General features: G+C 51.2%; 1 protein-coding gene across 2 annotated transcripts in view; it reads right to left on the reverse strand.

Annotated features, from left to right (window-relative positions):
• Positions 1–2521: 2521 nt before the first annotated feature.
• Positions 2522–20923, reverse strand: part of TSHZ1 (teashirt zinc finger homeobox 1) — a 55602-nt gene continuing 37200 nt past the window's right edge. For both annotated transcript variants that reach the window (XM_019643406.1, XM_019643407.1), the window contains one exon: positions 2522–7052. In XM_019643406.1, the coding sequence (XP_019498951.1) occupies positions 3847–7052 (3206 nt within the window). In that variant the 3' untranslated portion in view covers positions 2522–3846. The remainder of the gene's footprint in view (positions 7053–20923) is intronic.

Genomic DNA, 20923 nt, shown 5'->3' on the forward strand with positions numbered 1-20923 from the left:
TTTTTAAAGATTACCAGATACAGAAATGTAGAGACATAAATCTTAACGTTTTTAATCACTTATTTTTGCATGTAATTCCTAAAAGTTTGTCTGTCTTACACAAACTATTGCCTACCTGTCATAGGCTTTATATCTCTTTAAATATTGACTAAATAACAACAAACATCTTCACGCAATGACATTCTGAGGAACATTTCACAACTTTTAAAACCCCACAGGTAAAGGAAAAAAATATTTGGCGAGTTATTAAACACAAGGCCTAAGGAAGGTTACGTTTGGACGTGCACCATGTCAGCTTGAGCAAACGAAAATGCCGGCTGGCCAGGTCACTCCCCCGCCCTCCCAGCCTGCCAGGTGGGCGGGCGGCCAGCTCATCCCAGTTGCTCAGGGCCATCATCTGTCATGCTCCAGCTGTGGACCTGGTCCCCTGGGCTAAGGGAGGGCTCCGGGGAGAGTGCAGAGCCCACTCCATGGATGCACAAGACTAGAAGAAGTAGAAGATGGACACGTCTATCCAAACACAGTTAAGGGAAGCAGACACACTGTCAAGTAAAGCCTCAAATTAGAGGTGCCCTGAGTTATTCAATCTATCTGCATTGATACAAATTGAGTTTTCATATTACTAGGTAGATCTGTAGTCACTGAAGTTGCTACAAATTCATAACAAACATTATTTCAACTTATTTTTCAGATCCAACAGAAGATAGAGCTGGCCCATTTTGCGACCGGATGTGGCCCACAGCGGGCAGCGCTTGGAAGAATGCACATCTGCCCCGGGGTGGCTGCTCAGGTCCCTTCTGTCAGCATCATCGCCCAAAACACTCAGCTCTGGCCCTCATCCCACACCCTCCCCGGGGCCAGCAAAGGGGGGTGACTATAGCACAGGCCAGGAACAAATCCTCCTGGGCTCAGAGTTCAAATTCTGTCAATCAAGCCATGGACCTCGGGCCAGTCTTGGTGCCGGGCTGGGACTCCTTACCTGTAAAGGAGGGGGACAGTAACAGGACCCCCACACACTGGGCTGAGGCCCGGATGAGTTAATGTGTGCAAAGCCTCAGAACAGTCAGTCCCTCACACAGAGTCAGCTCAATAAATGGCACGGGGACACCGTCTTCATTACCAGCGTTGAGTGGTAGTAAGATGACCCGGTCCTCTCTCCACTGGTCGGGAAACTAGGGCTGACGACAAGATAGCAATGTGGTTGATGAATTAGAAAAGGAAAAAATTCATAAAGAAAACCCCTAATCCTGGGCCCAGGCCCCAGCGTCAGAACAGAACCCAGGCTGCAGGCAGCTTTCGGGTCACCTCAGCGGCTGCTGGTTGGGGCTGAACCCAGCAGCGCCTCCTCAGGGCTCTTTACCTCCCATCACACCACCTCACCTGCTGCTTCTAGCTCTGACTATCAAGAGGAAATCACGTGCTCATGCATTTGCGGGCCTGTGGTAAAATAAACGTAATTTCAAAGGGTTATTAGGCAAAGACCAGACGTTCCTCCGTAGGTCTGATTGTTATTCTTCTCCATCACCCCTTGCGCCCGACGTACATAATCACCCAGTAATTGAACCAAAATGTCTAAATGGCTGACTCTCCTAAAGAACGGAGCTATTTACGATGAAAAAAGTCAGGGAACGGGGCAAAGCTCGCTGGCGTCTGCGCATTCGTACCAAGGCCAAGTAAAGAAGGCGACCTGGCCTGCTCTCCCACAATCATTAAGGGAGACAGCAGCGTGGCCGGCCGGGCAACAGGCAGACAGTGGGACTAGTACAACGGCCAGGCTGCTTCTGAACAAACAGAGCGCTGGGAGTGCTACCCTGTCTCAGGGTATCATTTTTATGCAAAATTGAAGCTAAAGGGAGGAGAGAAAGTTTCCAGCCACAGCATGAAGTTCTTCTGGGGATAAAACAGGCCAGGTGCCTTGGCATCAGTGTCTCCCTGGATACAGACTGAAGCCCTGGACCTCAGGGGTCAGGGGTCATAACCCTCACCTGCCCAGCGTGCTGCTGGTCCCCTAGGCACCCCAAAGCATCCTGCAGGAGGAGGACTGGTCCCAAACACAGAATCAAAGGGCAGCCCGTTTTTTTTAAATTGTGCATTTTTAAGAGCACAGGTATCAGGCTTTCCCCCTCAGAGTAATGCAGACTAGTCCTGTGGCCCCCGGGTCACAGCTGCTGCTGGGAGACCTACCCTCCTAATCCCATTGTTAGCCCTCACATATCCAGACAGGATCACTGTAAACATCTGTAAACAGTCCATGAGGATTCTCTGAACAAAGGTCCTTATTTTATCTCAGTACAACACAGCCATCGCTCAATGGCTCAACTCAGCAGCGCCGAGTGCAGTTAAAAATTTTAATTATCATTTTAAAAAAGGCAATGCTTATCATTTGAGTGATGCATGTCAGCACACAAATCGTCAAGTGGTAATTCTGAATAGACTTTTTGGTGGCTGATGGCATAAGCAATGCCTCTTATTGCTGAAGTAACATCTCCCAGGCAAAACAATGACGACATGACAATCTACGTAAATCAAGAACTGCGTGTGGATTTATTTTACAGTTGAGAACACAGTGGATTTAATTGTGTGAACCCAAATGTACAATATTAATGATAGAACATCAAAACGTATAATTAATAGTGCATTGCTTGCTTTGTTTTCATTTATTTATTTTTGTCTGATATACATGCATCTGGAAAGATGCAAGTGCCAGTAAAATTTCTCTATTTAAATCAAGCTGCAGGAACTAAATTTTATTCAAAAATTGTGGTTTTACATTATATACACAGAAATTTAATATAAAATGACAATATAAAAAGTTAAAAGAGAAAGCATACAGCCAGAAGGTACAAAGAAAGTTGAATAGATTAAAATGGTACGCTATGTAACATATAGGAGTTTTTAAGCTGATGCTGGCAATTTACAAGGAAAGAACTCCCACATTTGCCCCATTTTTTGTTTTTTTTCGTTTACCAATGCAGCACGCTATAGAAAGGTCAGCTTGTACCAAAGCTTACATTTGTAAATAACTATAAACCGCAGTATTTTACAGGAAAAAAAAGAAATAGCATTTTTACACATTTTTAAATAATAGCTTGCATACTTTTTTTTTGCCAAAAGTGGCATTTTTTTTTCAGCATCCAGAGGGTTTGGGCATAGTGGCAACTGGGGTGTTTGCTGTTGTTAGTTTTTTTTGTTTTGTTTTTTTTTTGTTTTAAACGTGTAAAGTTGTGGCTTCCTAACCCAGCAAGTCCTAGACAACGTTCTGTCTTCCAACAGCCGCATGCATGCTTCCTTCACAAACCAGTCTGCATATAAAAGCTCATTTTTAATTATTAAATAAGTTTTGTGTCTGACACAGCTTTTGATCTGAATGAAATGCCTTTAAGCCTTTTTTTCTTTCATTTTTTTTTTTTTGAGTGAAAGGCACAGAGATGCGATTACAGTCCTCGAAGGGTTAAATTTGACACTAGGTTCTGTGACCTTTATTGTCATGGCAACTTTGTAATTTTAGGATGTCTTTTTATCATTGTTATTTGTGTCTTTCTTTCCTGCTAAGTAAATGTCTCTGAGTAGTGTGCCCCACTATTTCCTACAAAAGATAGCTTAACATCAAGAACAGATGTTGAAAATAAAGGTCAGACTTTTGACTCACGGAAAAAGAAAAATAACATGCACAATCGGACAAAGAGCATATAAATATAACTACAAAATATGTGTAAGAAAAACCAAGGTCCAGACAGGCAGTTCGGCAACATAGGAAAGGCTGATTTCGGAGGCTCAGGCCAGGCCTAGTGCAGTACGAAGCCGACGTTTAGTGCAATGTGCCGCGGTCCCTTGCATACCTGGACGCTACTGTTTCTCCAACTCTGTCACATAGATCAGGTGGTCCTCCGGGGACTTGCCGTGGGTCTTACTGAGGTGCAGTTTGACTGCGTGCTTGCTTGCAAAAGTCCGGTTGCACAGCTTACATTGGAATGTGGAGCCCAGGTCATCCTCGGCACTCCCCGCCGGGCCCAAGGCTTTGTTCGCCAGAACTTTGGAGACATTCTGCTGTTCTTGAATCTGATTTAGTGGCAGCTTGGACAGATCCTTCAAGCTGAAGCCTAAGTGTGTCTCTAGGTGGTTTATGTATGTGGAAGCAGTTCTGAACTGAGAGGCACAATCGTTGCAAAAGAAAACAGGGTGACCTGTGTCTAGGTTCTTCAGGAACTTGGTCCCCCCTGTCCTCCGCAGCTGGTACTTGACGTTGGCCAGCCAGTGGCTGATGGTGGTCATGGACAGCCCCGTGAACTTGGAGATGTGCACACGCTCCTGAGGGCCCAGGTCCGACATGATGTACTTCCCTTCCGGGGTCTCCCGCAGGCTTGAGGCGAACTGGGCCTGCAGGATGAGGAGGTGCTGGGGGTTCCAGTTGGACTGGCGTCCTTTCCTCTTGTGCACGGGCGAAAGCTCGTCCAGCGCCTCCTCGAAGCTGCTGCCATCGGCGTCCGACTTCTCGGACACCGTGGAGGGCGTGGAGGACTTGGGGGTCAGCCGGCCCGTGAGGTTCTTCACCATGTCGGAGATGTCCATGAGCGCGCTCTCCCGCAGAGGCGACGAGACCGAGTCGGCCGCACTGGACACCAGGGGCTTGTTCTTGGCCTTGGTCAGGTCGATGGGCTGGTCGCTGTTCTCGTAATAGTAGCGGTCGATGGCGTCAGCCTGCCTGACGGGGGTGGCGGGGTAGACGGGCTTGTCCAGCATGCTGTTGCTGATTTTGTACAGCATGGCCAGCGGGTCCAGCGAGGGGCTCACGGGCTTGGACACTTTGCCCAAGTGCGTGTTCATGATGGACTGCAGCGCGCTCAGCGGGCTGATGAACGAGGGCTCTGGCGAGTGGTCGGTGATGATGCCCAGGTTGTTACAGCCGTTGGTGACTTTGGCTTTGAGAGGCTCGGTGCCATTGGGGGTATGGGCGTCCACCGCACCGTCCTTTTTGGCTTTGCCCATCTCTGCCTCAGGTCCCTTCTTCTGCTGGGGTTTGCCGCCGATGTCCTCCGTCCTCGGAAAGTCTTTATTCTCTTTGGCCACGGGGGACACGGCCTTGGCTGGTGAGCCCTTCTCCTTCTCCACGGGCCTCTCCTCTTTCTTCACGCTGACCTTGCCCGTGACCTTCTCCACCAGCTCCTCCATGGCCGACACGTTGCTCTTGTGGGGCGGCGGCGTGAGGCTCCCCGGGGAGTGCAGGAGCGCATTGTGCTCTGAGGACAGCGACTTCACGCTGCTGGCGTAGGACGGCTGCATCTGCACGCTCTGCACAGCCGGGAGCGGCTTCACAGTGCCCGGCAGCTGGTACGCGGCATGGATGCTGGGGTAGCCGCCCCAGGAGGGCGCGCCGTTCTGGGCCTTGCTGATGGCCGTGGAGACCGTGTTCTCCAGAGACTTCAGGATGTCCACCCCGCCCTTGGGGCTGTCGTCCAGGTCCTCCTCGCGGAGGTACTGATAGAGCGTGGTGGGCTCAAACTTCTCCGATGTGTCCTCGCTCTCCTCCTTGATCTTCTTCTCCGTGTCACTGGCCGCGGGAACCTTCTCCTTCTCTGGCTCCTTCTTGTCCTCTGAGGTCGTGGACCCCGCCGGCGAGTCAGGCTGTTTCTTGATGTGGGAGGCGGGAAGGCGGGTGTGCGTGGTGGGGGGCAAAGGGATGGACTGGATTTTCTCTTCCACCACAGGGTCCAGCACCAGCTGCTTCCCTTTCTTGGAGGCGGAGGTGGTCACCTTCAAGAAGTGGCCGGTGACCATCATGTGGGCGGTGAGCTGCTGCAAAGTGTCATGGGAGCTGCCACACTCCATGCACTTGAGGATCTGCGCTTTGCGGGCCTCGAACTGCCACGTGTAGCTGGCACCGTTCTGGTAGCCATAGCGGTTGTTGGGCGTCACGTAGGGGTTGGCGGTCTTCGGGTCCTTGGCTGACTCGCTCAGCGCGGCCTCTGCCGCGATTCCCGCTGGCTCGGGGGAACACGGGGACGCCAGGTCCTGAAGGGCTCGCTTTTTCGTGGAAGGGACCAGTTTGGTGATGGCTGGTACTGGCTCCTTCAGAGGCACTTTCTGGTAATGCTTCGTCTTGATCATGTGGACGCTCAGGTCCTGCAGGGACTCGAACGAGTGGCCGCAGTACATGCACTTGAGCACCTTCTGGGCGTCCTCCTTGCCTTCCATCTCCATCAGGGAGCGCTTGCGCGGCTTGGACCAGCGCTTGGTCTTCTCCGAGTCCTTGTCCCTGTTGTCGTCGCGGTAGTGGCCCGTCTCGTTCATGTGCACCGTCAGCTCCACCAGCGTGTCGTAGGCGGCGCTGCAGTCCTTGCAGCGGAACTTGCTGGCGCCGGTGAACACCGAGCCGTAGAGCTTGTTGTTCTGCCGGTAGAGCTGCACGGTGCTGAAGAGGCTGGGCTCGGGCAGCAGCCCGTACGACGACGTCTGCTGCAGCGTCTTGGCCAGGGCGGCCTGGTGCCAGTCGTAGCCCGAGCTGCCGCTGCCGCTGCCGCTGGTGCTGGTGCTGGTGCTGGAGCTGGAGCTGGAGCTGGAGCTGGAGCTGGGCGTGCTCGCCGTGGTGCAGGCGGGCGCTGCGGTGGTGGCGGGGGGCGTGGGCGCGGGGGGGGCGCTCTCCTTCGGGCCGCCATCGGGGTTGCTGGTGGCGGAACTGGACTTCTTCAAATCCAGAGCCAAGCTGGACCAGCAGGACTCCGAGAACAAGTTCGCGTACACGGCCTTGATCTGCGCCAAGCTGTCCTGCGGGTAGGCGGCGCTGTCTGCGCCCGGCGGGTCCTCCTTCTCTTCTCGCGAGGAGGAGCTTTTGAAATGGGCCAGCTGGTCGCTGTTCTCACTGAAAGGCGACCCGTAGCCGGCGTCCTGGTTCGTGGCGGTGCTGACCGGCGAGTTCTGGTAGCTCTGCGCCTCCTTGATCTCCGCGTCCTCCTGGCACACACAGTCGCTTTCCTGCACGTCCAGAGACAGCCCATCCTCCTCCACGGGCTCCTCGTCTATTTCCGCCGCCTGCAGTTCTTCCTCGGGAACATAAGCTGGGAGAGAGAAAGGAAACACCAGGTGAGACGTGAATCATCTTCAAGGACGCGGCCGCCCCGGCACTTAGACGATCTTTAACAAGGATGCGCCTCACCCCAGCTCCCAGGCTGCACGGCCACCCTGCGTTAGAACTGCCCACTCGCAACGCGGCGGCAGACATCAGGCTTCACCCAGGAGAGCTAAGGGGACGCATTTCAACGGAGCAGCCTCCGCTGAAAGGCACGTCTTCCCCCTAATGAAGATGCCCGTTTGGCTGGTGAAGCTAAGCGCGAAGGGAGGGGCCGCCCGCCACCTCCTCCGGGGGGCTCCTCCTTTCCAAAGCAATGGCCTGCGAGTCCCTCATGCCTTCCCATCACGTGGGACCTGTCTGTCAACTTTTAGGGCAGGATATTTCACAGTCAGTGTTATGTGATCTCCATAAACAAAAATACTCCTCAATGGCAAGCGATAAAAATGCTCCGGTCATCACTAAACAGGAGGACACAGCACAGCACCAGCAGCCCCCCGCCTGGCCGGAGCAGAAGTCACCCACATGGGGACAACCGGACATATGTCAAAGAGCCCAAGTAGTACAAAGCAGCATTATTCACAAGCGCCAAAGGCGGGGACAACCCAATGGCTGCTGATAGAAGATAGGATGAACAAAAAACACGGTATACTATTCAGCCTTAAAAAGGAAGGAAATTCTGACACCTGCTACAACATAGATGAACCCTGAGGACATTATGCTGAGTGAAATCAGCCAGAAATGAAAGGACATGTACCACATGATTCCACATATATGAGGTCCCTAGAGGAGACAAAGTCATAGAGACAGGAAGTAGAAGGGTGGGTGTCAGCGGCTGGGGAAGGGGGTGGGGAATTAGTGTTTAATGAGTACAGAGTGTCAGTCTGGGAAGATGAAATTCTGGAGATGAAGGCAGTGACGGCTGCACAACAATGCGAATGCACTTAATGCCACTGAACTGGACACTTAAATAGTTAAAATGATAACTTTTATGTTACAAGTATCTTACCACAATAATTATTTTTTAAATTCCAACAAGGACAACCGTGTGTGCTGCAGAGGCCCAGTACAGGCTACATTTGCACAGCAGAGTGACTTCTTGGGCTGCAGGCAGCATTTCCCAAAGGAAACCACAGGATATTGACAGCTGTCACTTGAATCAGAGGATTGGAGGGCATGTGAATCATTAGATGAAACCTGATTTTTTTACCGCAGGACATTTCAGATCCTTTAATATGTGACATATCTTGTTAATCCCAAGGGGAGATAATTGCATGCATCGTCTCTTATGTGATCACTGTATTTTATTTTATTATTATTGTCATTATTATTATTATTAATCATCATCATCTTTGAGGGAATAACTAGCTGAATCAGTGTTCCATCAACTACTTGGGAAACTTGGGGTTAAGATATTTTCCAGAAAGGCCCTATTAAAATGCGCTGATATGACCTGAGAGGGGTGTCTCATTAAATATAATCACTCGTTATCACATTATCAGAGCCGGATCCTAAGGGAATGTGGCAAAGAGCAATGCGTTCTCAGGGATGGCTGACAGGAGACAGGGACCATCATGGCTGCCCGGGGCCGGGGAGGAGCGACAGGAGACCGTCAGCACCTGCAGATGGAGAACTTGAGATGCAGGCAGCAAGCTCTCCTGGGCGTGGGCATCCAGTCACCTGTGAGCACACGCACACACTCGCACACACTCACGCAGTGAATGACAACTGCATCAGCCATTCAGCCGGGCCCGTCAGAATACAGCCACGCCCCTGTATCCGCGGGGGTCCCTCCCAAGACCCCCAGTAGATGCCTGAAACTGCAGGCAGTACTGAACCCTCTACCTACTGTTTTTTTTTATACATTGATGCCTGTCATAAAGTTTAGCTTATGATTCGGCACAGTAAGTGATTAACAACAATAATAATAAAATTGAACAATTATAATAATAGAGACAGGGTGACTTGAACACAAGCACTGATGCCACGACAGTCAGTCTGATCACCAAGATGGCTACTAAGGGACAAATGGGTGGGGAGCGTATAAAGCAAGGGATGGTTCATGTCCCGAGGGGGGGGGGACACAGTGAGGTTTTATACGCTACTCTGAACAGCCTGCAATTTAAAACTTACAGATTGGTTATTTCTGGAAGTTTCCATTTAATAGTTTCAGACCGCGGTTGCCCACTGGTAACAAATCACAGAATGTGAAACCGCAGATAAGGGGGGATCCCGGTACCGCACGCACCACGCTTTCCTGCACGAGGGCCCATTTCCACATTTGGGGGAAGGCGTGAGCAGTCTGAGCATGCGTGCTCACATCTGATTCAAGAACAGCAGCCCACCAACAAATCTGGGAACCACAGACCCGTTAATACCGCGCCGCCAACGTGAAAAATCATCAACAGTGCGAGACCTAAGGTTTAACTTCAGGTGTCGGCATGTGGGTAACGCTCTACATAACCCTATGCCCGCCTGTAAAATGTAAAGCTCACCAAATTAACAAATGATTGTCAAGTCCATTCATGTTTTCCTTTTGTCCATAATTGTCACAGGTTCTGAGGGCTCACAGTGTGGGCGCTGAGCCCTGGGCCCCACTCCAGAAGCACTGGTGACAGTCTCATCTCTGAGCAAGCCTGGCGTGGGTGGCCTTGGCTGGGTCACAGACCTGCCTCTGTGGATGGTGAAGCTGAAGGCTCCGGGGCGTCCTGGGCAGGCCAAGCTCATGCACAGATGGAGGTGCCAGGTCCTGGCTGCTGGCCTGGCTCCCTGGCCCAAGCTGGCTCCAGCGGCACACTCCTAGGAGGTCGTACACTGGAGGTGCGCTGCCTGGCGATGGAGTCCATCCATGCTCAGGAAGGGAAGACACATGCCCTAGCGACTCATCTGGACCAATCTGCTCAGCTGGGAGATGGGGGCTCCCACCTCCTGCCCCAGAGTCGTGCCCGTCAGTGTGCTGAGTAGTGAAACAAATTCCACCTCAACTCTGGGAACAAGGAAACGGGGAACTTGCCACCACTCCTCCAGGGTTTGTTCAGCACCCACCTGTCCTCACCCTCAGGGATGGCACCTCAGGGCCTGAAACAGCCCAGGCATGAGTTAGTTGGCATCTGCCAGCCCCGGCCGTGTCCCAGCAGAGTGGAGTGTCATCCGTCCACACCCCATCCTCCTCCTGACACAGTCCAGTCTACACCAGGAAGTTGCCAGGTGGAGCCAACATGCGTCTCGTTGACAACCGCACAGCCCCAGAGCGATGATTACTGCGGGTGTCGGGCAGAACCGCAGAGCCAGCGGCAGCCTCCTTGCCAGAGAGCCCTGACAAGAGGACCCTGTTTCAGGGGTCCCTCCCCTCCCTGGGTACCCCCATCTGCCTGCCCTCCTGGAACTCAGGTCCCAGCGAAAAACTGAAGCACGGCAGGCAGGCCGCAGGTGAGAGGCCCAGGGTGGGGGACAACTTGGGAAAGGGGGGTGCCCCAGCGTGGCTAAGATGAAGCCTGGGACCCTGCATGCCCCCCTTCCCAAGGGCCCCGTGGGGGCGGCTGCCGTCCCCTCCCACCTGGCCACGCTCCTGGGAAAGGCAGGACCTGACCCCGCCATCTCCGGGCCTACGGGGCCGACTTCCTGCCGCTGCCTCTTTTGGGCCCATCTTACCTCCTCCCATGACTCCTCCAGTGTGTGCCCACCCCATCCATGTGCACCCTGCAAAACCCCCATCCCGCTCGGGGAGGCCGGGTGAAGAGAGGGCCTGTGTGGCCCTCGGGGTGCGTCCAGAGTCTGGCGCACAGCAGCAGCTCCACCTGCTAGGACCCGAACTGGTGGTGACGTGGGGTGTTCCGCAGACACCCCCAAGTAAACGATGTGCAGACAGCATGGTTTCCTCCTGCCCCCTCCAGCACTCCCCTCCCCAAATGACAGCACGCTGGCTCCTTCTGAATTAGGTGTCTCTTAACTCAGTTTTACGGAATTCCTCCGCCCAAACGAGTGGTCCATGCCCGGAAAAGTGTGGTGAGCCTCTGTGCTGCCTTGTCCTCAAGCCCTACCGCCTACACTGCCCCCTGACTCAATAATTCGGTCCCTCTAGAGTCTGCAGGAGCCTTCTGGGGGGCCCCTTCCCCTCCTTGTCCGGCAGTCTTCGCCTTCCTCCGAGCTGGCCCAGAGGGTCTGCGATCCCTGAGTCACAATCTCTGTCACATCCAGGTCCGCAGGGGGGACAAAGCCCTACAGGGACCCCGCCCTTCCTGCCATGTGTCCAGGAGCACCTGCCTCCCACCCTGTGCCTGGTGAACACACTTGTCCTCAACGGGAGGCTCGGATGTCACCTCCTCGATGACATCGACGCTGCTTCGCAATCCCCTCACAGAACTCACCACACTCCACGGATCTGAGGGATGCTTGCTTACCTGTCTGTCCCCCCAGTGAGTCTGCGCACTCTCTCAGTCAGCTGATTCTGCCGAGCGCTGCCCAGCCACTGCTACGCGGGCCATTTTTATTCCACCCACTCATGTCAGCCACACAACCCTGCCAGGTGGCTTCACGGCGTCTTGGAGAAGCTGCCCGACTCCCCCCCCCGCCCAAGCTACACAGGGAACAAGCAGTGGACACAGGGCTGGGATTTGGGTCACCTGCCTCCCAGTGCAAGGACTGTCCACTCTGCCGCCATCAGAACCAAGTGACTGTCCTTTGTCTTGTTAGCACCTCAGTGCCAGCGAAACCTCCAGTCAATGTCTTGGAATGAATTAATGACCCCAAGTAATTCCTTACCAAGTACAGTAAAACCTTGGGTTGCAAGTAACGTGGTTTGTGAGTGTCCCGCAAGACGAGCAAACATTTCTAATACATTTTAACGTGGTAAACGAGTGAGGTCTTGCAATACGAGTAGTATGTTTCCGGAATGAATTATGCTTGCAAACCAAGGTATCACTGAATTTAGAAACCTCCCACGTGCCAGTCATGCTGCTATAAATGAATCTTGATGAAAGACAGTGAAAGGAGAGAAATGTGTGAACGTTGACGCCTTCGGGCCCCAATGCCTTTTGTTTTGGAAGTCTAGTCTAGAAGGTAAGAAACACCGAAAAAGCGTTATGCACTGGTGTCCTGTATGGTATTACTCCGCATAAAATTGGCCCCCATCTAAACCTCCAACCCCAAGCGGTGGTTTGGTGATTTGAAGTTTATTCCTGTGATGCAATACTATCTAAACATGTAAAAGTGTGCTTTCATGACACGTGCAAAATCATTCGATGAGAAAGGCAACAGACAAAACTGCAGAGTACAGGGGAAATCCCTTTGAAAGGATGTTAATAGTGGTTTTTCTGGCTGATGGACGCACAGGTGAAGGGCTGAGTGAAGCAGCCCTTGACAAATACCTGTATTTTCAACATCGCATTTGCTGTTTTCAGTTTAACAAACATGGATTAGCCATTTTACACCATTTCTGGAACAAAATAGCTGGAAGCAAATGTTCAGCCAGCAGCCAGACCCTGGAATTAGGGGGCCTGGGAAAGGCAGGCCCTGGCCTGGCCGGAATGTGGGAAGGGCTTCGTTGCTACTTTTATTTCTTTAATATTAAAAAGCAAAGGGGGGAGGGGACAATGCGGGGTGCAGATGGCGCTCGGCTTCCTGTCTGAGGGATTTCAGTTGTGAAGAGCCTGCCCAGCACCAGACCCCGCTCCTGCTCTGCTCCTGCACTTCGTGTCCCCTCCAGGGAGCTGGCGGCGGCCGCTGCAGGGACCCTCCACCACCCGCTCCGTGGTCACGGCTCCATCACATCAGCCTGCAGCCGACACGCTTCCCGGGTTTTCGCAAACTTCTAGGGCTTATACTTTTATCAGACACCCTTCCAGCGTATTCATCCTGAGAAGTTGGTATTATCTGGCGGTTTTCCTATTCTAGCACCTTCTTTTAGCTCATTGTACCTATTTTTTTTGCGTTAACGTTTCAACTCTAGTTTATAAGGGGCGTGAGGAAGCACAGACCGGGGCCAGCTGTCCTGGGCCTGCCCCGCTGGGCCCCCTCTGACGCCAGCTCTCCTGCTCCCTTCCCTGAGTGAAACGAAACGGTACATCGGCTTTGAAGAAAGCGCGTCCCCTTGCGCAGGTGTCTGTAAGCACATCCCTCCCACCCTCCAGCAGACGTGCTGCCAGTGTCACCCTTACTCTAGAGCACTCATGGCCACGTGAGGACACAGACGACGGGACAGCCACCACCACTGCCTCACAGGCGGGCAGGAGGGGCCCACGAGGCGTTCCACACTGATTCTGTGAGCAATCAGCCAGCCCTCCATTCCAAGAATCTCGGAGGGCTGGCTCGGTTCCAAGGCCCCAGCAATGGTAGTAACAGCTATTGGAGCACCCCTCTTCTCCCGAGCCCTAACAGCCCGGCACACCCCGCCCTGACCTCTAACCCCAGGCTTCTCCCAGCAAGTTGCTCCCCTTAGTCAGTGCTGGGCTTCAAGCCGCCCTGCCTCGCTTCCAGGCCCCGTCCTGAGAAAGCGGCGCCCAAGCCACTCCGCAGTGGCTCCCGCCTCCCCAAACTGGGCCCCGGCTGAGGGTGTCACACCCCAGGGCCAGACTCCTCAGAAGAATTAAGAATCTACTGGGTTTCATTTTAAGTGTTTGGGCCTGGGGAGGTCGAGAAGGCTGGGTCTTGCAGGACAAGGGCTGTGAAGGTGGAAATTCCCAGCCTGGACCCTGCGGAGCCTGACAACAAGACCAGGTGGATGCTGGCTCAGAATTAGGCCAAGGAGGAGGCCTCTGGTTTCGTCACAGTGGACCAGGGAGTCATGGGCCACACGGATGCCCCCTGGGCCACAGCTGTCACACAAGGCAGGTGCACGAAGTAACGAAGGGCGTGAGTGGGGGCCGCTGGAAGGAAACCTGGGCCTGGGCTGGGAGGGCGGAAGGCGGGCGAGGCTGGCAGCACTCCGCTTGCCTCTGGAGGGCCCAGGCTGATGAGCCCACTGCTGCGGTTTCCCACTGAAGGACAGACCCTGATCATCATCACGCCGTGAGGACAGATGCACGGAAGGGACAGACTGATGGGTGACCCAGGAAGGAGCCCCACTCAGTCACCTACAGACAGCGTTTCCCCCACACTCAGTCACTCTCCTCCTCGGGGCCTCGGTTTCCCCAGCAGTGCAACCAACTGGGCGATGACTGGTGTCTGTGGGGTTGTAGGAAGTGGCCATGGAAATGACAGCATTGTCATCGTCATTATCAGGCATGGCCTCCTCCTCCTCACGCCCTGCATGCTCTGAAAATGAACTACCATAGAAAATGCACAGGGCAGGCTGTCCTTACAGGCTGTGAGAAGGCCCCTGGCTCAGAGTAACCTCACAAGGGATTAGGAACGTCACGTCATTGGGGGCAATCAGGACAAAGTCACCAACCTCATCTGATGAAAACTGGCCCATCACTGGCCTGTATCACGGTGTGGACGGCGCACTTAACACCCAGACGCGAATTCCAACCCGTGGATCACTGGGAACTGCTCTAGCCAGGCCTGTCCATCTGCCTGCCTTCCAGCCGTTTCCCTGAGTACTATGACTTCTGCCATGGCACAGAAGGAGGAAGGGAGGGGACACTGGCAGGGAGCAGAGGCCACCTTCTTGGTGAGCAGCTCTTCCCAAGGCCGCGTGGGGGGCAGTGGAACTAGATGACAAGCAAAAGGCTGGGGAACTTTGTTTACCTACGCTCTCTCTCCCTCATTAGCATAATTGAGAGTTGGCTGTGAAAGAGGGGATGCATATCTGAAAGTGACAAGTGCGTAACACAGGTCTTTGGTCCCTGCCTGGTTACCGGCTTACAGCAAATACCAAGCTCCGCTATTGTATTGCCACCTGGTGAAACTCTACAAAGATACCAAATTACATGTTTATCTACATCAAACTAGGTTGTAGACCTGCAAATGTGATCTCCACAAACAGATGGCCAGTATATCAAAATACGTTTATTCCAAGGGGCCAATCCACAAAAGGGACACACCTAAGTGACAAACGCACAGCTTCAAGTCATCGTAGAATCTTGCAAAACACACTTTCTTCCAAATTTATAATTGATCACTTGTAAAGTAACTTCACCTCGGTTTGGGGAGAGAGCAGGTGGTTTTCATGAAAGTGAGAACATACTGGGAAATAAAAAGTGCAGCAGAGGCAGATATGGGTCCAGAACTCATTCCTTCGTCCTCGGAAAGTGCATTCAACTACAAACAGGGTACATGTCAATTTACAAGCACAAGTCCTGATGTTTTTGCAGGAAGCTTGACACTCGGCCAAGCAGAGCTGAAAAGGCACTTCTCTGATGTGACATGACCGAACATTTTTCTGTCACTTTGGCAAACTTTCATTGCCCCATACGAATCGTTAAGGTACTGGCTTGCTAAAGCATGATTTATACCAGATTTAGTCTTTATTTAAAACCCAGTAGAAGCCATTTTTAAGAATTGCAGTAAAATGGCCTATGGTTTTTACCCAATTCTAATTTTCATTAGCAATCCACAGGTAACTTCCTTAAAATACATACAATTTCTCCTTTTTCTCACTGCCCCAGAATTTAATTTCAAGTTAAGTGAGAAATAAAGACGCCTCATTCCGAGACCCCTCCCATCAGTAGTATTATGTCTAGAGTTTGTTGAGTGTTACAACAATGTGGTTTAACAAGTGGGATAGCCCAAATTAGAGCTTAAACCATGATTAAAAAGACCAAAAACTTTCTTTGATTGTCAGCAATGCCAGGAAGAAAAAGTAGAGACAAAATATAGGCGAATCTTGAAAACATTAAAAGACAAGTTACAATGAAGTGAGAAGTGCAAACAGTGAACGGCTCTTGTATGAACCTGGTGAGACACAGGGATGTGACTCCCACTACTGTGTGCGAACACGCGTGCAGATGTTCCCTTGCTGCACAAAGTCAAAAGCTGGCCATCCCTGAGCCGTGCAGCCCTGTGCAAAGCGCGGGGAGACGCCATGTTTTCATTATCACCTCTACCTCCGAGCACAGGTACACACCACACCAAGACCTTCTGCTGAGTCCAAGTCCACAAAACCAATGTTAGCAAATCAGGCCCTGAACGCTGGGTTCCCCCCCAGGTGCTACAGAAGAGACTTTCAGCAGAGAAGTTAAGAGTCACCCTGATTGATGACATTTAGAAATCCACAGAGGTCACCGGAGCATGACCTAGCTCTCCAAGCAGCTGAAACACATACAAAGAAAGGTGACTCAGTCATGCAACCCATGCTCTCTGTACACCGTGCACGTGGCCATCACAAAGAACCAACAGCGCCTGCCTCCAAAGCCAGTCACTTTGTCCCACCACCCAGGCTGCTCCCTGCAAAAGCCTCTGTTAGGGGAACTTCCGCCGGCCTCCGCCAAGGGCCCAAGAACATGAACGTGAGACATAGGGCAGAAAGCGTTGTGAGTCTCAGAACCCCACACCGAGCTTATGTCTCAGAAATGCGTCTCCATTTTCGAAGCCAGTAGCTTGTTCTCATAAACACAAAGGATAAAAGAAGAGACGGGGACGTCAGGTCTTGGAGGATTGGGGCACGGACATGCAGACCCACAGGTACTGCCCAGAGGCCAACTTTTAATTCACTGTTAGAAGAACTTTTATCGGTAAACATGCTACAGCCAGATATAAATTATGTACCAGCAGGCTACACCACAAGCTAAGATATCCTACATAATTATTTCTATACCTGATTGGAAGCTTAACCCAAGGTCACACAACACCTGACTTTCCTGAACTTCCCTTCATAACAATAATGGTTTCTGAATCAAAGTTACATCCACACTGTCGTGTCAGAAAATATCATTCTCTTACTGTAATCATCAGGTTTATTTTTACTGTTATCAGTGAGTTCTCATCATTGCCTTCCTAGATGCTTTTTAAATATTTTTACGTAGGCAGAGGGAGAAGGAGAGGGAGGGACTCAGAAAACTTATGAGTTTAGCTAATTATTTGTCACAATCTTTTGTTTTCATTACAAGCTACACTTTTCTTTGAAATGTTTAGCTCATGTGAGCACAAATGTATCAGAATGCACTACAATATCCGTAGAAATTTTTTTATTTCTAGTGATGAAACTATGAGAACTCCATACTTCCCGAGGTGCGTGAATACAATTTTTAGCCTAAAAGGCTGTTATGAGAAAGGCTACTGAATCGCAGAAAATGAAGTCAGCTCAGCACTGCGTCATCCTCGCCACCAAAGCCCAGCCCTGGGCGCTGAGCTCCGTCTGCATCGCCCGCCGCCACCCCGGAAAGCTGATGAATGAGTGTACTTGGAAATTGTAACTGCAGTATAAAACTCTCCTTCTACAATTACTTACAGAAATAAATGACATTTCTCCCCATCAAATAAAACAAAGACTCCAAATCATCATTTCTGCTGTTTCTTTTTGTGTCAAAACAGCTTTGCCTTCACTCCCCCGCCCTTCCTCAGCCTGGCACACGGTGTGGGGTGTGACACTGTGAGCACACACAATGTGTCCTGCCGTCAGAGGGAGGACATTCACAGCAGCCTACAGACCTCCAGGGGACCCCCTGACGACGCTCACAGCTGCACCTGCAAGGGAGGACAGGAGGCGCTGCCGCACGGGCATGCGTGCATATGGGGGTGTACATGAGTGTGCGCATATGGGGTGTGTGTGAATGTGTGCATGTGTGACAGTGCATGCACACGTGGGTGTGTGTGTGCATATGAATGTGTGTGCATGTGTGTGTGTATACGTGTGCGTGTGCATGTGTACATATGTGGGGGTGTGGGGTGTATATATGGGTGTGAGTGCATATGTGAGTTTGCACGCATACCTGGGCGTGTGGGTGGTCATGCACACGTGGGTGTGTGTGTGCATGTTTGTGTGTTCATAGGTGTGTGAGTGAATAAAAAATTAAAAATACATAGACCTTATTATTCCCCAAATGGGAATGAGATGACTAGAAGTTATGGTTGGATTTCACTTTTCTTTAAAAAAATTAAACCCTGTTAATATTTTTTGTCATAAATGTGCCTTCTGGATGCCAACATGTCCCTGAAGACATGCTGTCATCTTGAGCAAAGTGAAGTTCTGTGCATTCTAACACAAGCGGACAGAAGGCAATGTATGTGGTCCCTGCTACACTTCAGTCTGACAGCAACAATGAGCGTGCGCCCTGACGGTCTACGATGTGCGTACACACACCTGCCTGAAAAAAAAGGTTTTCCACTCAAACTGTAAGTATACAACCATGAGGTACAAACGTCTTCGGCAAGTTAGATAAAAATTATATTTCTCAAATTGCAGCCCAACATTTTAAAAAAACACCTTCGTTTCTTCAGAGAAAACGAGATTTGCTCTATTCCACAGTCATGTTAAGACTGGTGAGAGGTGACAGCTGTAACTGTTTTTCAATGGCTAAATGTAGTCAAGTCCCAAATCCCCCGGTTCTTCATAGCACAGGCTCTGAGCAGCTAGGTGTGTGTCCCGCTGAACCTGCACCTTGATGGCACCCCAATTACGCATCCCCTGTGGCTTTTCCTGAACTGTCCTGTTCTCTGTTCCGAGGAGGTGAAGGCCTCAGAACGCTGCCCTCCCGCCACCATGGTTTCCGGGGAGATAAACAGAAGTGTGGGTGTCTTGCTGAAGGGGCTGACGCAGCAATCGGGGATGGGCTTGCCCTTGAACATGATTTGCTTTCTACACTTCAGCTTTAAATGTATCCTTCAAACTCCAGCAGGTACCAAGCCGGCTACTCAAAACACCCACTCGCACGAGCCTACGCGCACACATCGGACCTGCTCCGACGTGACAGGAAGACATACTGATGAAAAGTGAGGGACGTGCTGCTTCAACAGAAGAGCCTCAGCTCCTGTCAGGCCCCACATTCCGATCTGAGGAGCCATTCAGATCCTGGCATTTAATCTAACGGGCTAGCTAACTAAATGCTTCTATTCTTAACTCACTTGGATTTTATGCAATGTCGTCTAGATAGGAGAAAGGTAGTGATACCGGAAAATGTAACTCATGAATACAGCATTTTAGTACGAAAATATGTCAAATAATCCACACTAACAAACTGGAATTTACAAGACGTGATAGGACACTTGGCATCACCGAGGATGCCTATTGCTAGAAGATCTGCTATTTTCTCTAGAAGTACAGTGACATGTATAAGACACACAGTGAGAAGGAACCCACTTCCATTTTTTTTTTTAAAAAGTGTTAAACAGCACTAGCAATTCAAACATGATGCCTCTTCTTGACACGGACAACTAAGGAAGTAAAGTAACTTTTTAGGCAAAGAGAAGGCCACGCCAGACATGGGTGATTTCTAATTACAGGGAAATGAGGAAAATCAAGGTCTCCTCCCTCTGGTTAAGTTTTCGAGACAGGCTTCCAAGCGGTGGCCTATGGCCACCCTACTCTGGGGTTTCACCCGCTGGAGGTAACCCTTGCTGGCAGCCCATTGGAGAGCACCCTGGCTCTCTCCCTCTCCGCCTCCCTCAGGATGAAAAGAGCACATTATTAGCAGAGGTCTGCAGTGATTCTAATCTCTGAGATTTACTTGTGCTTCCTCGTCTATCTGATAAACTATACTTCCAGCGTTCTCATTAGGGCGCCCATCACCAACGGGAGTGGAGATGAATCAGGCCAGGCCCCCGCCCCACTCCGCTCTGTCGAGATGATTTCATTGAAATGTTCATTTTCATCCCTGCTGGCAACATTAGAATGGAAGTATTTAACCTGTTTCCATTACTGATACAAATGACCATGATGGGGTAGGACAGATGTTAGACTCCCGCCACATAACTGACTTCCATCCATTCTTTACAGGATGCCTGAACAGGAGGAACGCAGCGAGATCATATGATCCCGACTCAATGAGGTTCCCTCCGGTACCAGCTTCATTAACGTGGCACATCAGCATTGGCTTTCTTCAGGAAAATTCCCGGGCAAGCAAGGCTCATTGAATTTGGAGAAGGAAGTCTTTGTCAGTGATGTTTTGATCAGGTGCACTAAGAGACTGGGGTGGGGGCGAGGGAGGGAGAGGGGGGTGCCAAGAAACTAGAACGGGGCAAGAGGAAACTATCTTGTTGAAAATGTTACCTTTCCGACATGAATGATGAAAGAGAAGTCAGTTAGAGATGCCGGCACTCAAAGATGGCTGTCACTTCAGATAGACACTGGCACGACTCACCTAGACAGGTGACACTTAGGTGGAGCAAAATCTCCGTGCATTATTGAGCACAGTGGAGACGGGGCTGGGGCTGTGGCAGGCTGCGGCCCGGGATGCCTGGGGCACCCTGAGAAGTGGATGTAGCAGGAGCGCGGGTTTCACTCCTCATTTGCATCCTTAAGAGAAGCTGCAGATAGAGTCCTAGCTAAAAAGATGGAGGAGGTGCCAAAGTCAGTCTAGGTTCCAGCCTTGAGCCTTCTTCACGTTATTTACCCTGGGGTCCCAAGCAGAGGCTGGAATGTTGCCCCACCTAATTAGGGGGTGCTCAGGCCCTTCCACTAGTCATTGCTTTGCTCTTTAGAAGCCTAACATAAGAACAATTCCCAGTTAAGTCTATGGACATTTCCTCTTTCAATTTCTTCTGAAAGGCAGCACCCCGTGACCACTTGTCCGAATGATGTCACTGCAGGTGGGGTTCTTGGGAGAACGTACGAGGTTTGGTCAAGACAACTTCCAGGCAAAGGTTTTAACATAAGAGATTCATTCATGGGGCGTAAGAAACAAGACCTATTCTACTCCAGCTGTCCCCATAGGAAAGCCGTTCTCACCACGACCAGCTCAAGGAAACTCAGAGCCTCGTCCGCCAGCTTCTGACGTCACTCCTGTGTGTCTCTTCCTGTCTGCCTCCTGGGTTTCTGTTCACGAA

Source organism: Hipposideros armiger, unplaced genomic scaffold (assembly GCF_001890085.2).
Source record: "Hipposideros armiger isolate ML-2016 unplaced genomic scaffold, ASM189008v1 scaffold_77, whole genome shotgun sequence".
NCBI lineage: Eukaryota > Metazoa > Chordata > Mammalia > Chiroptera > Hipposideridae > Hipposideros > Hipposideros armiger.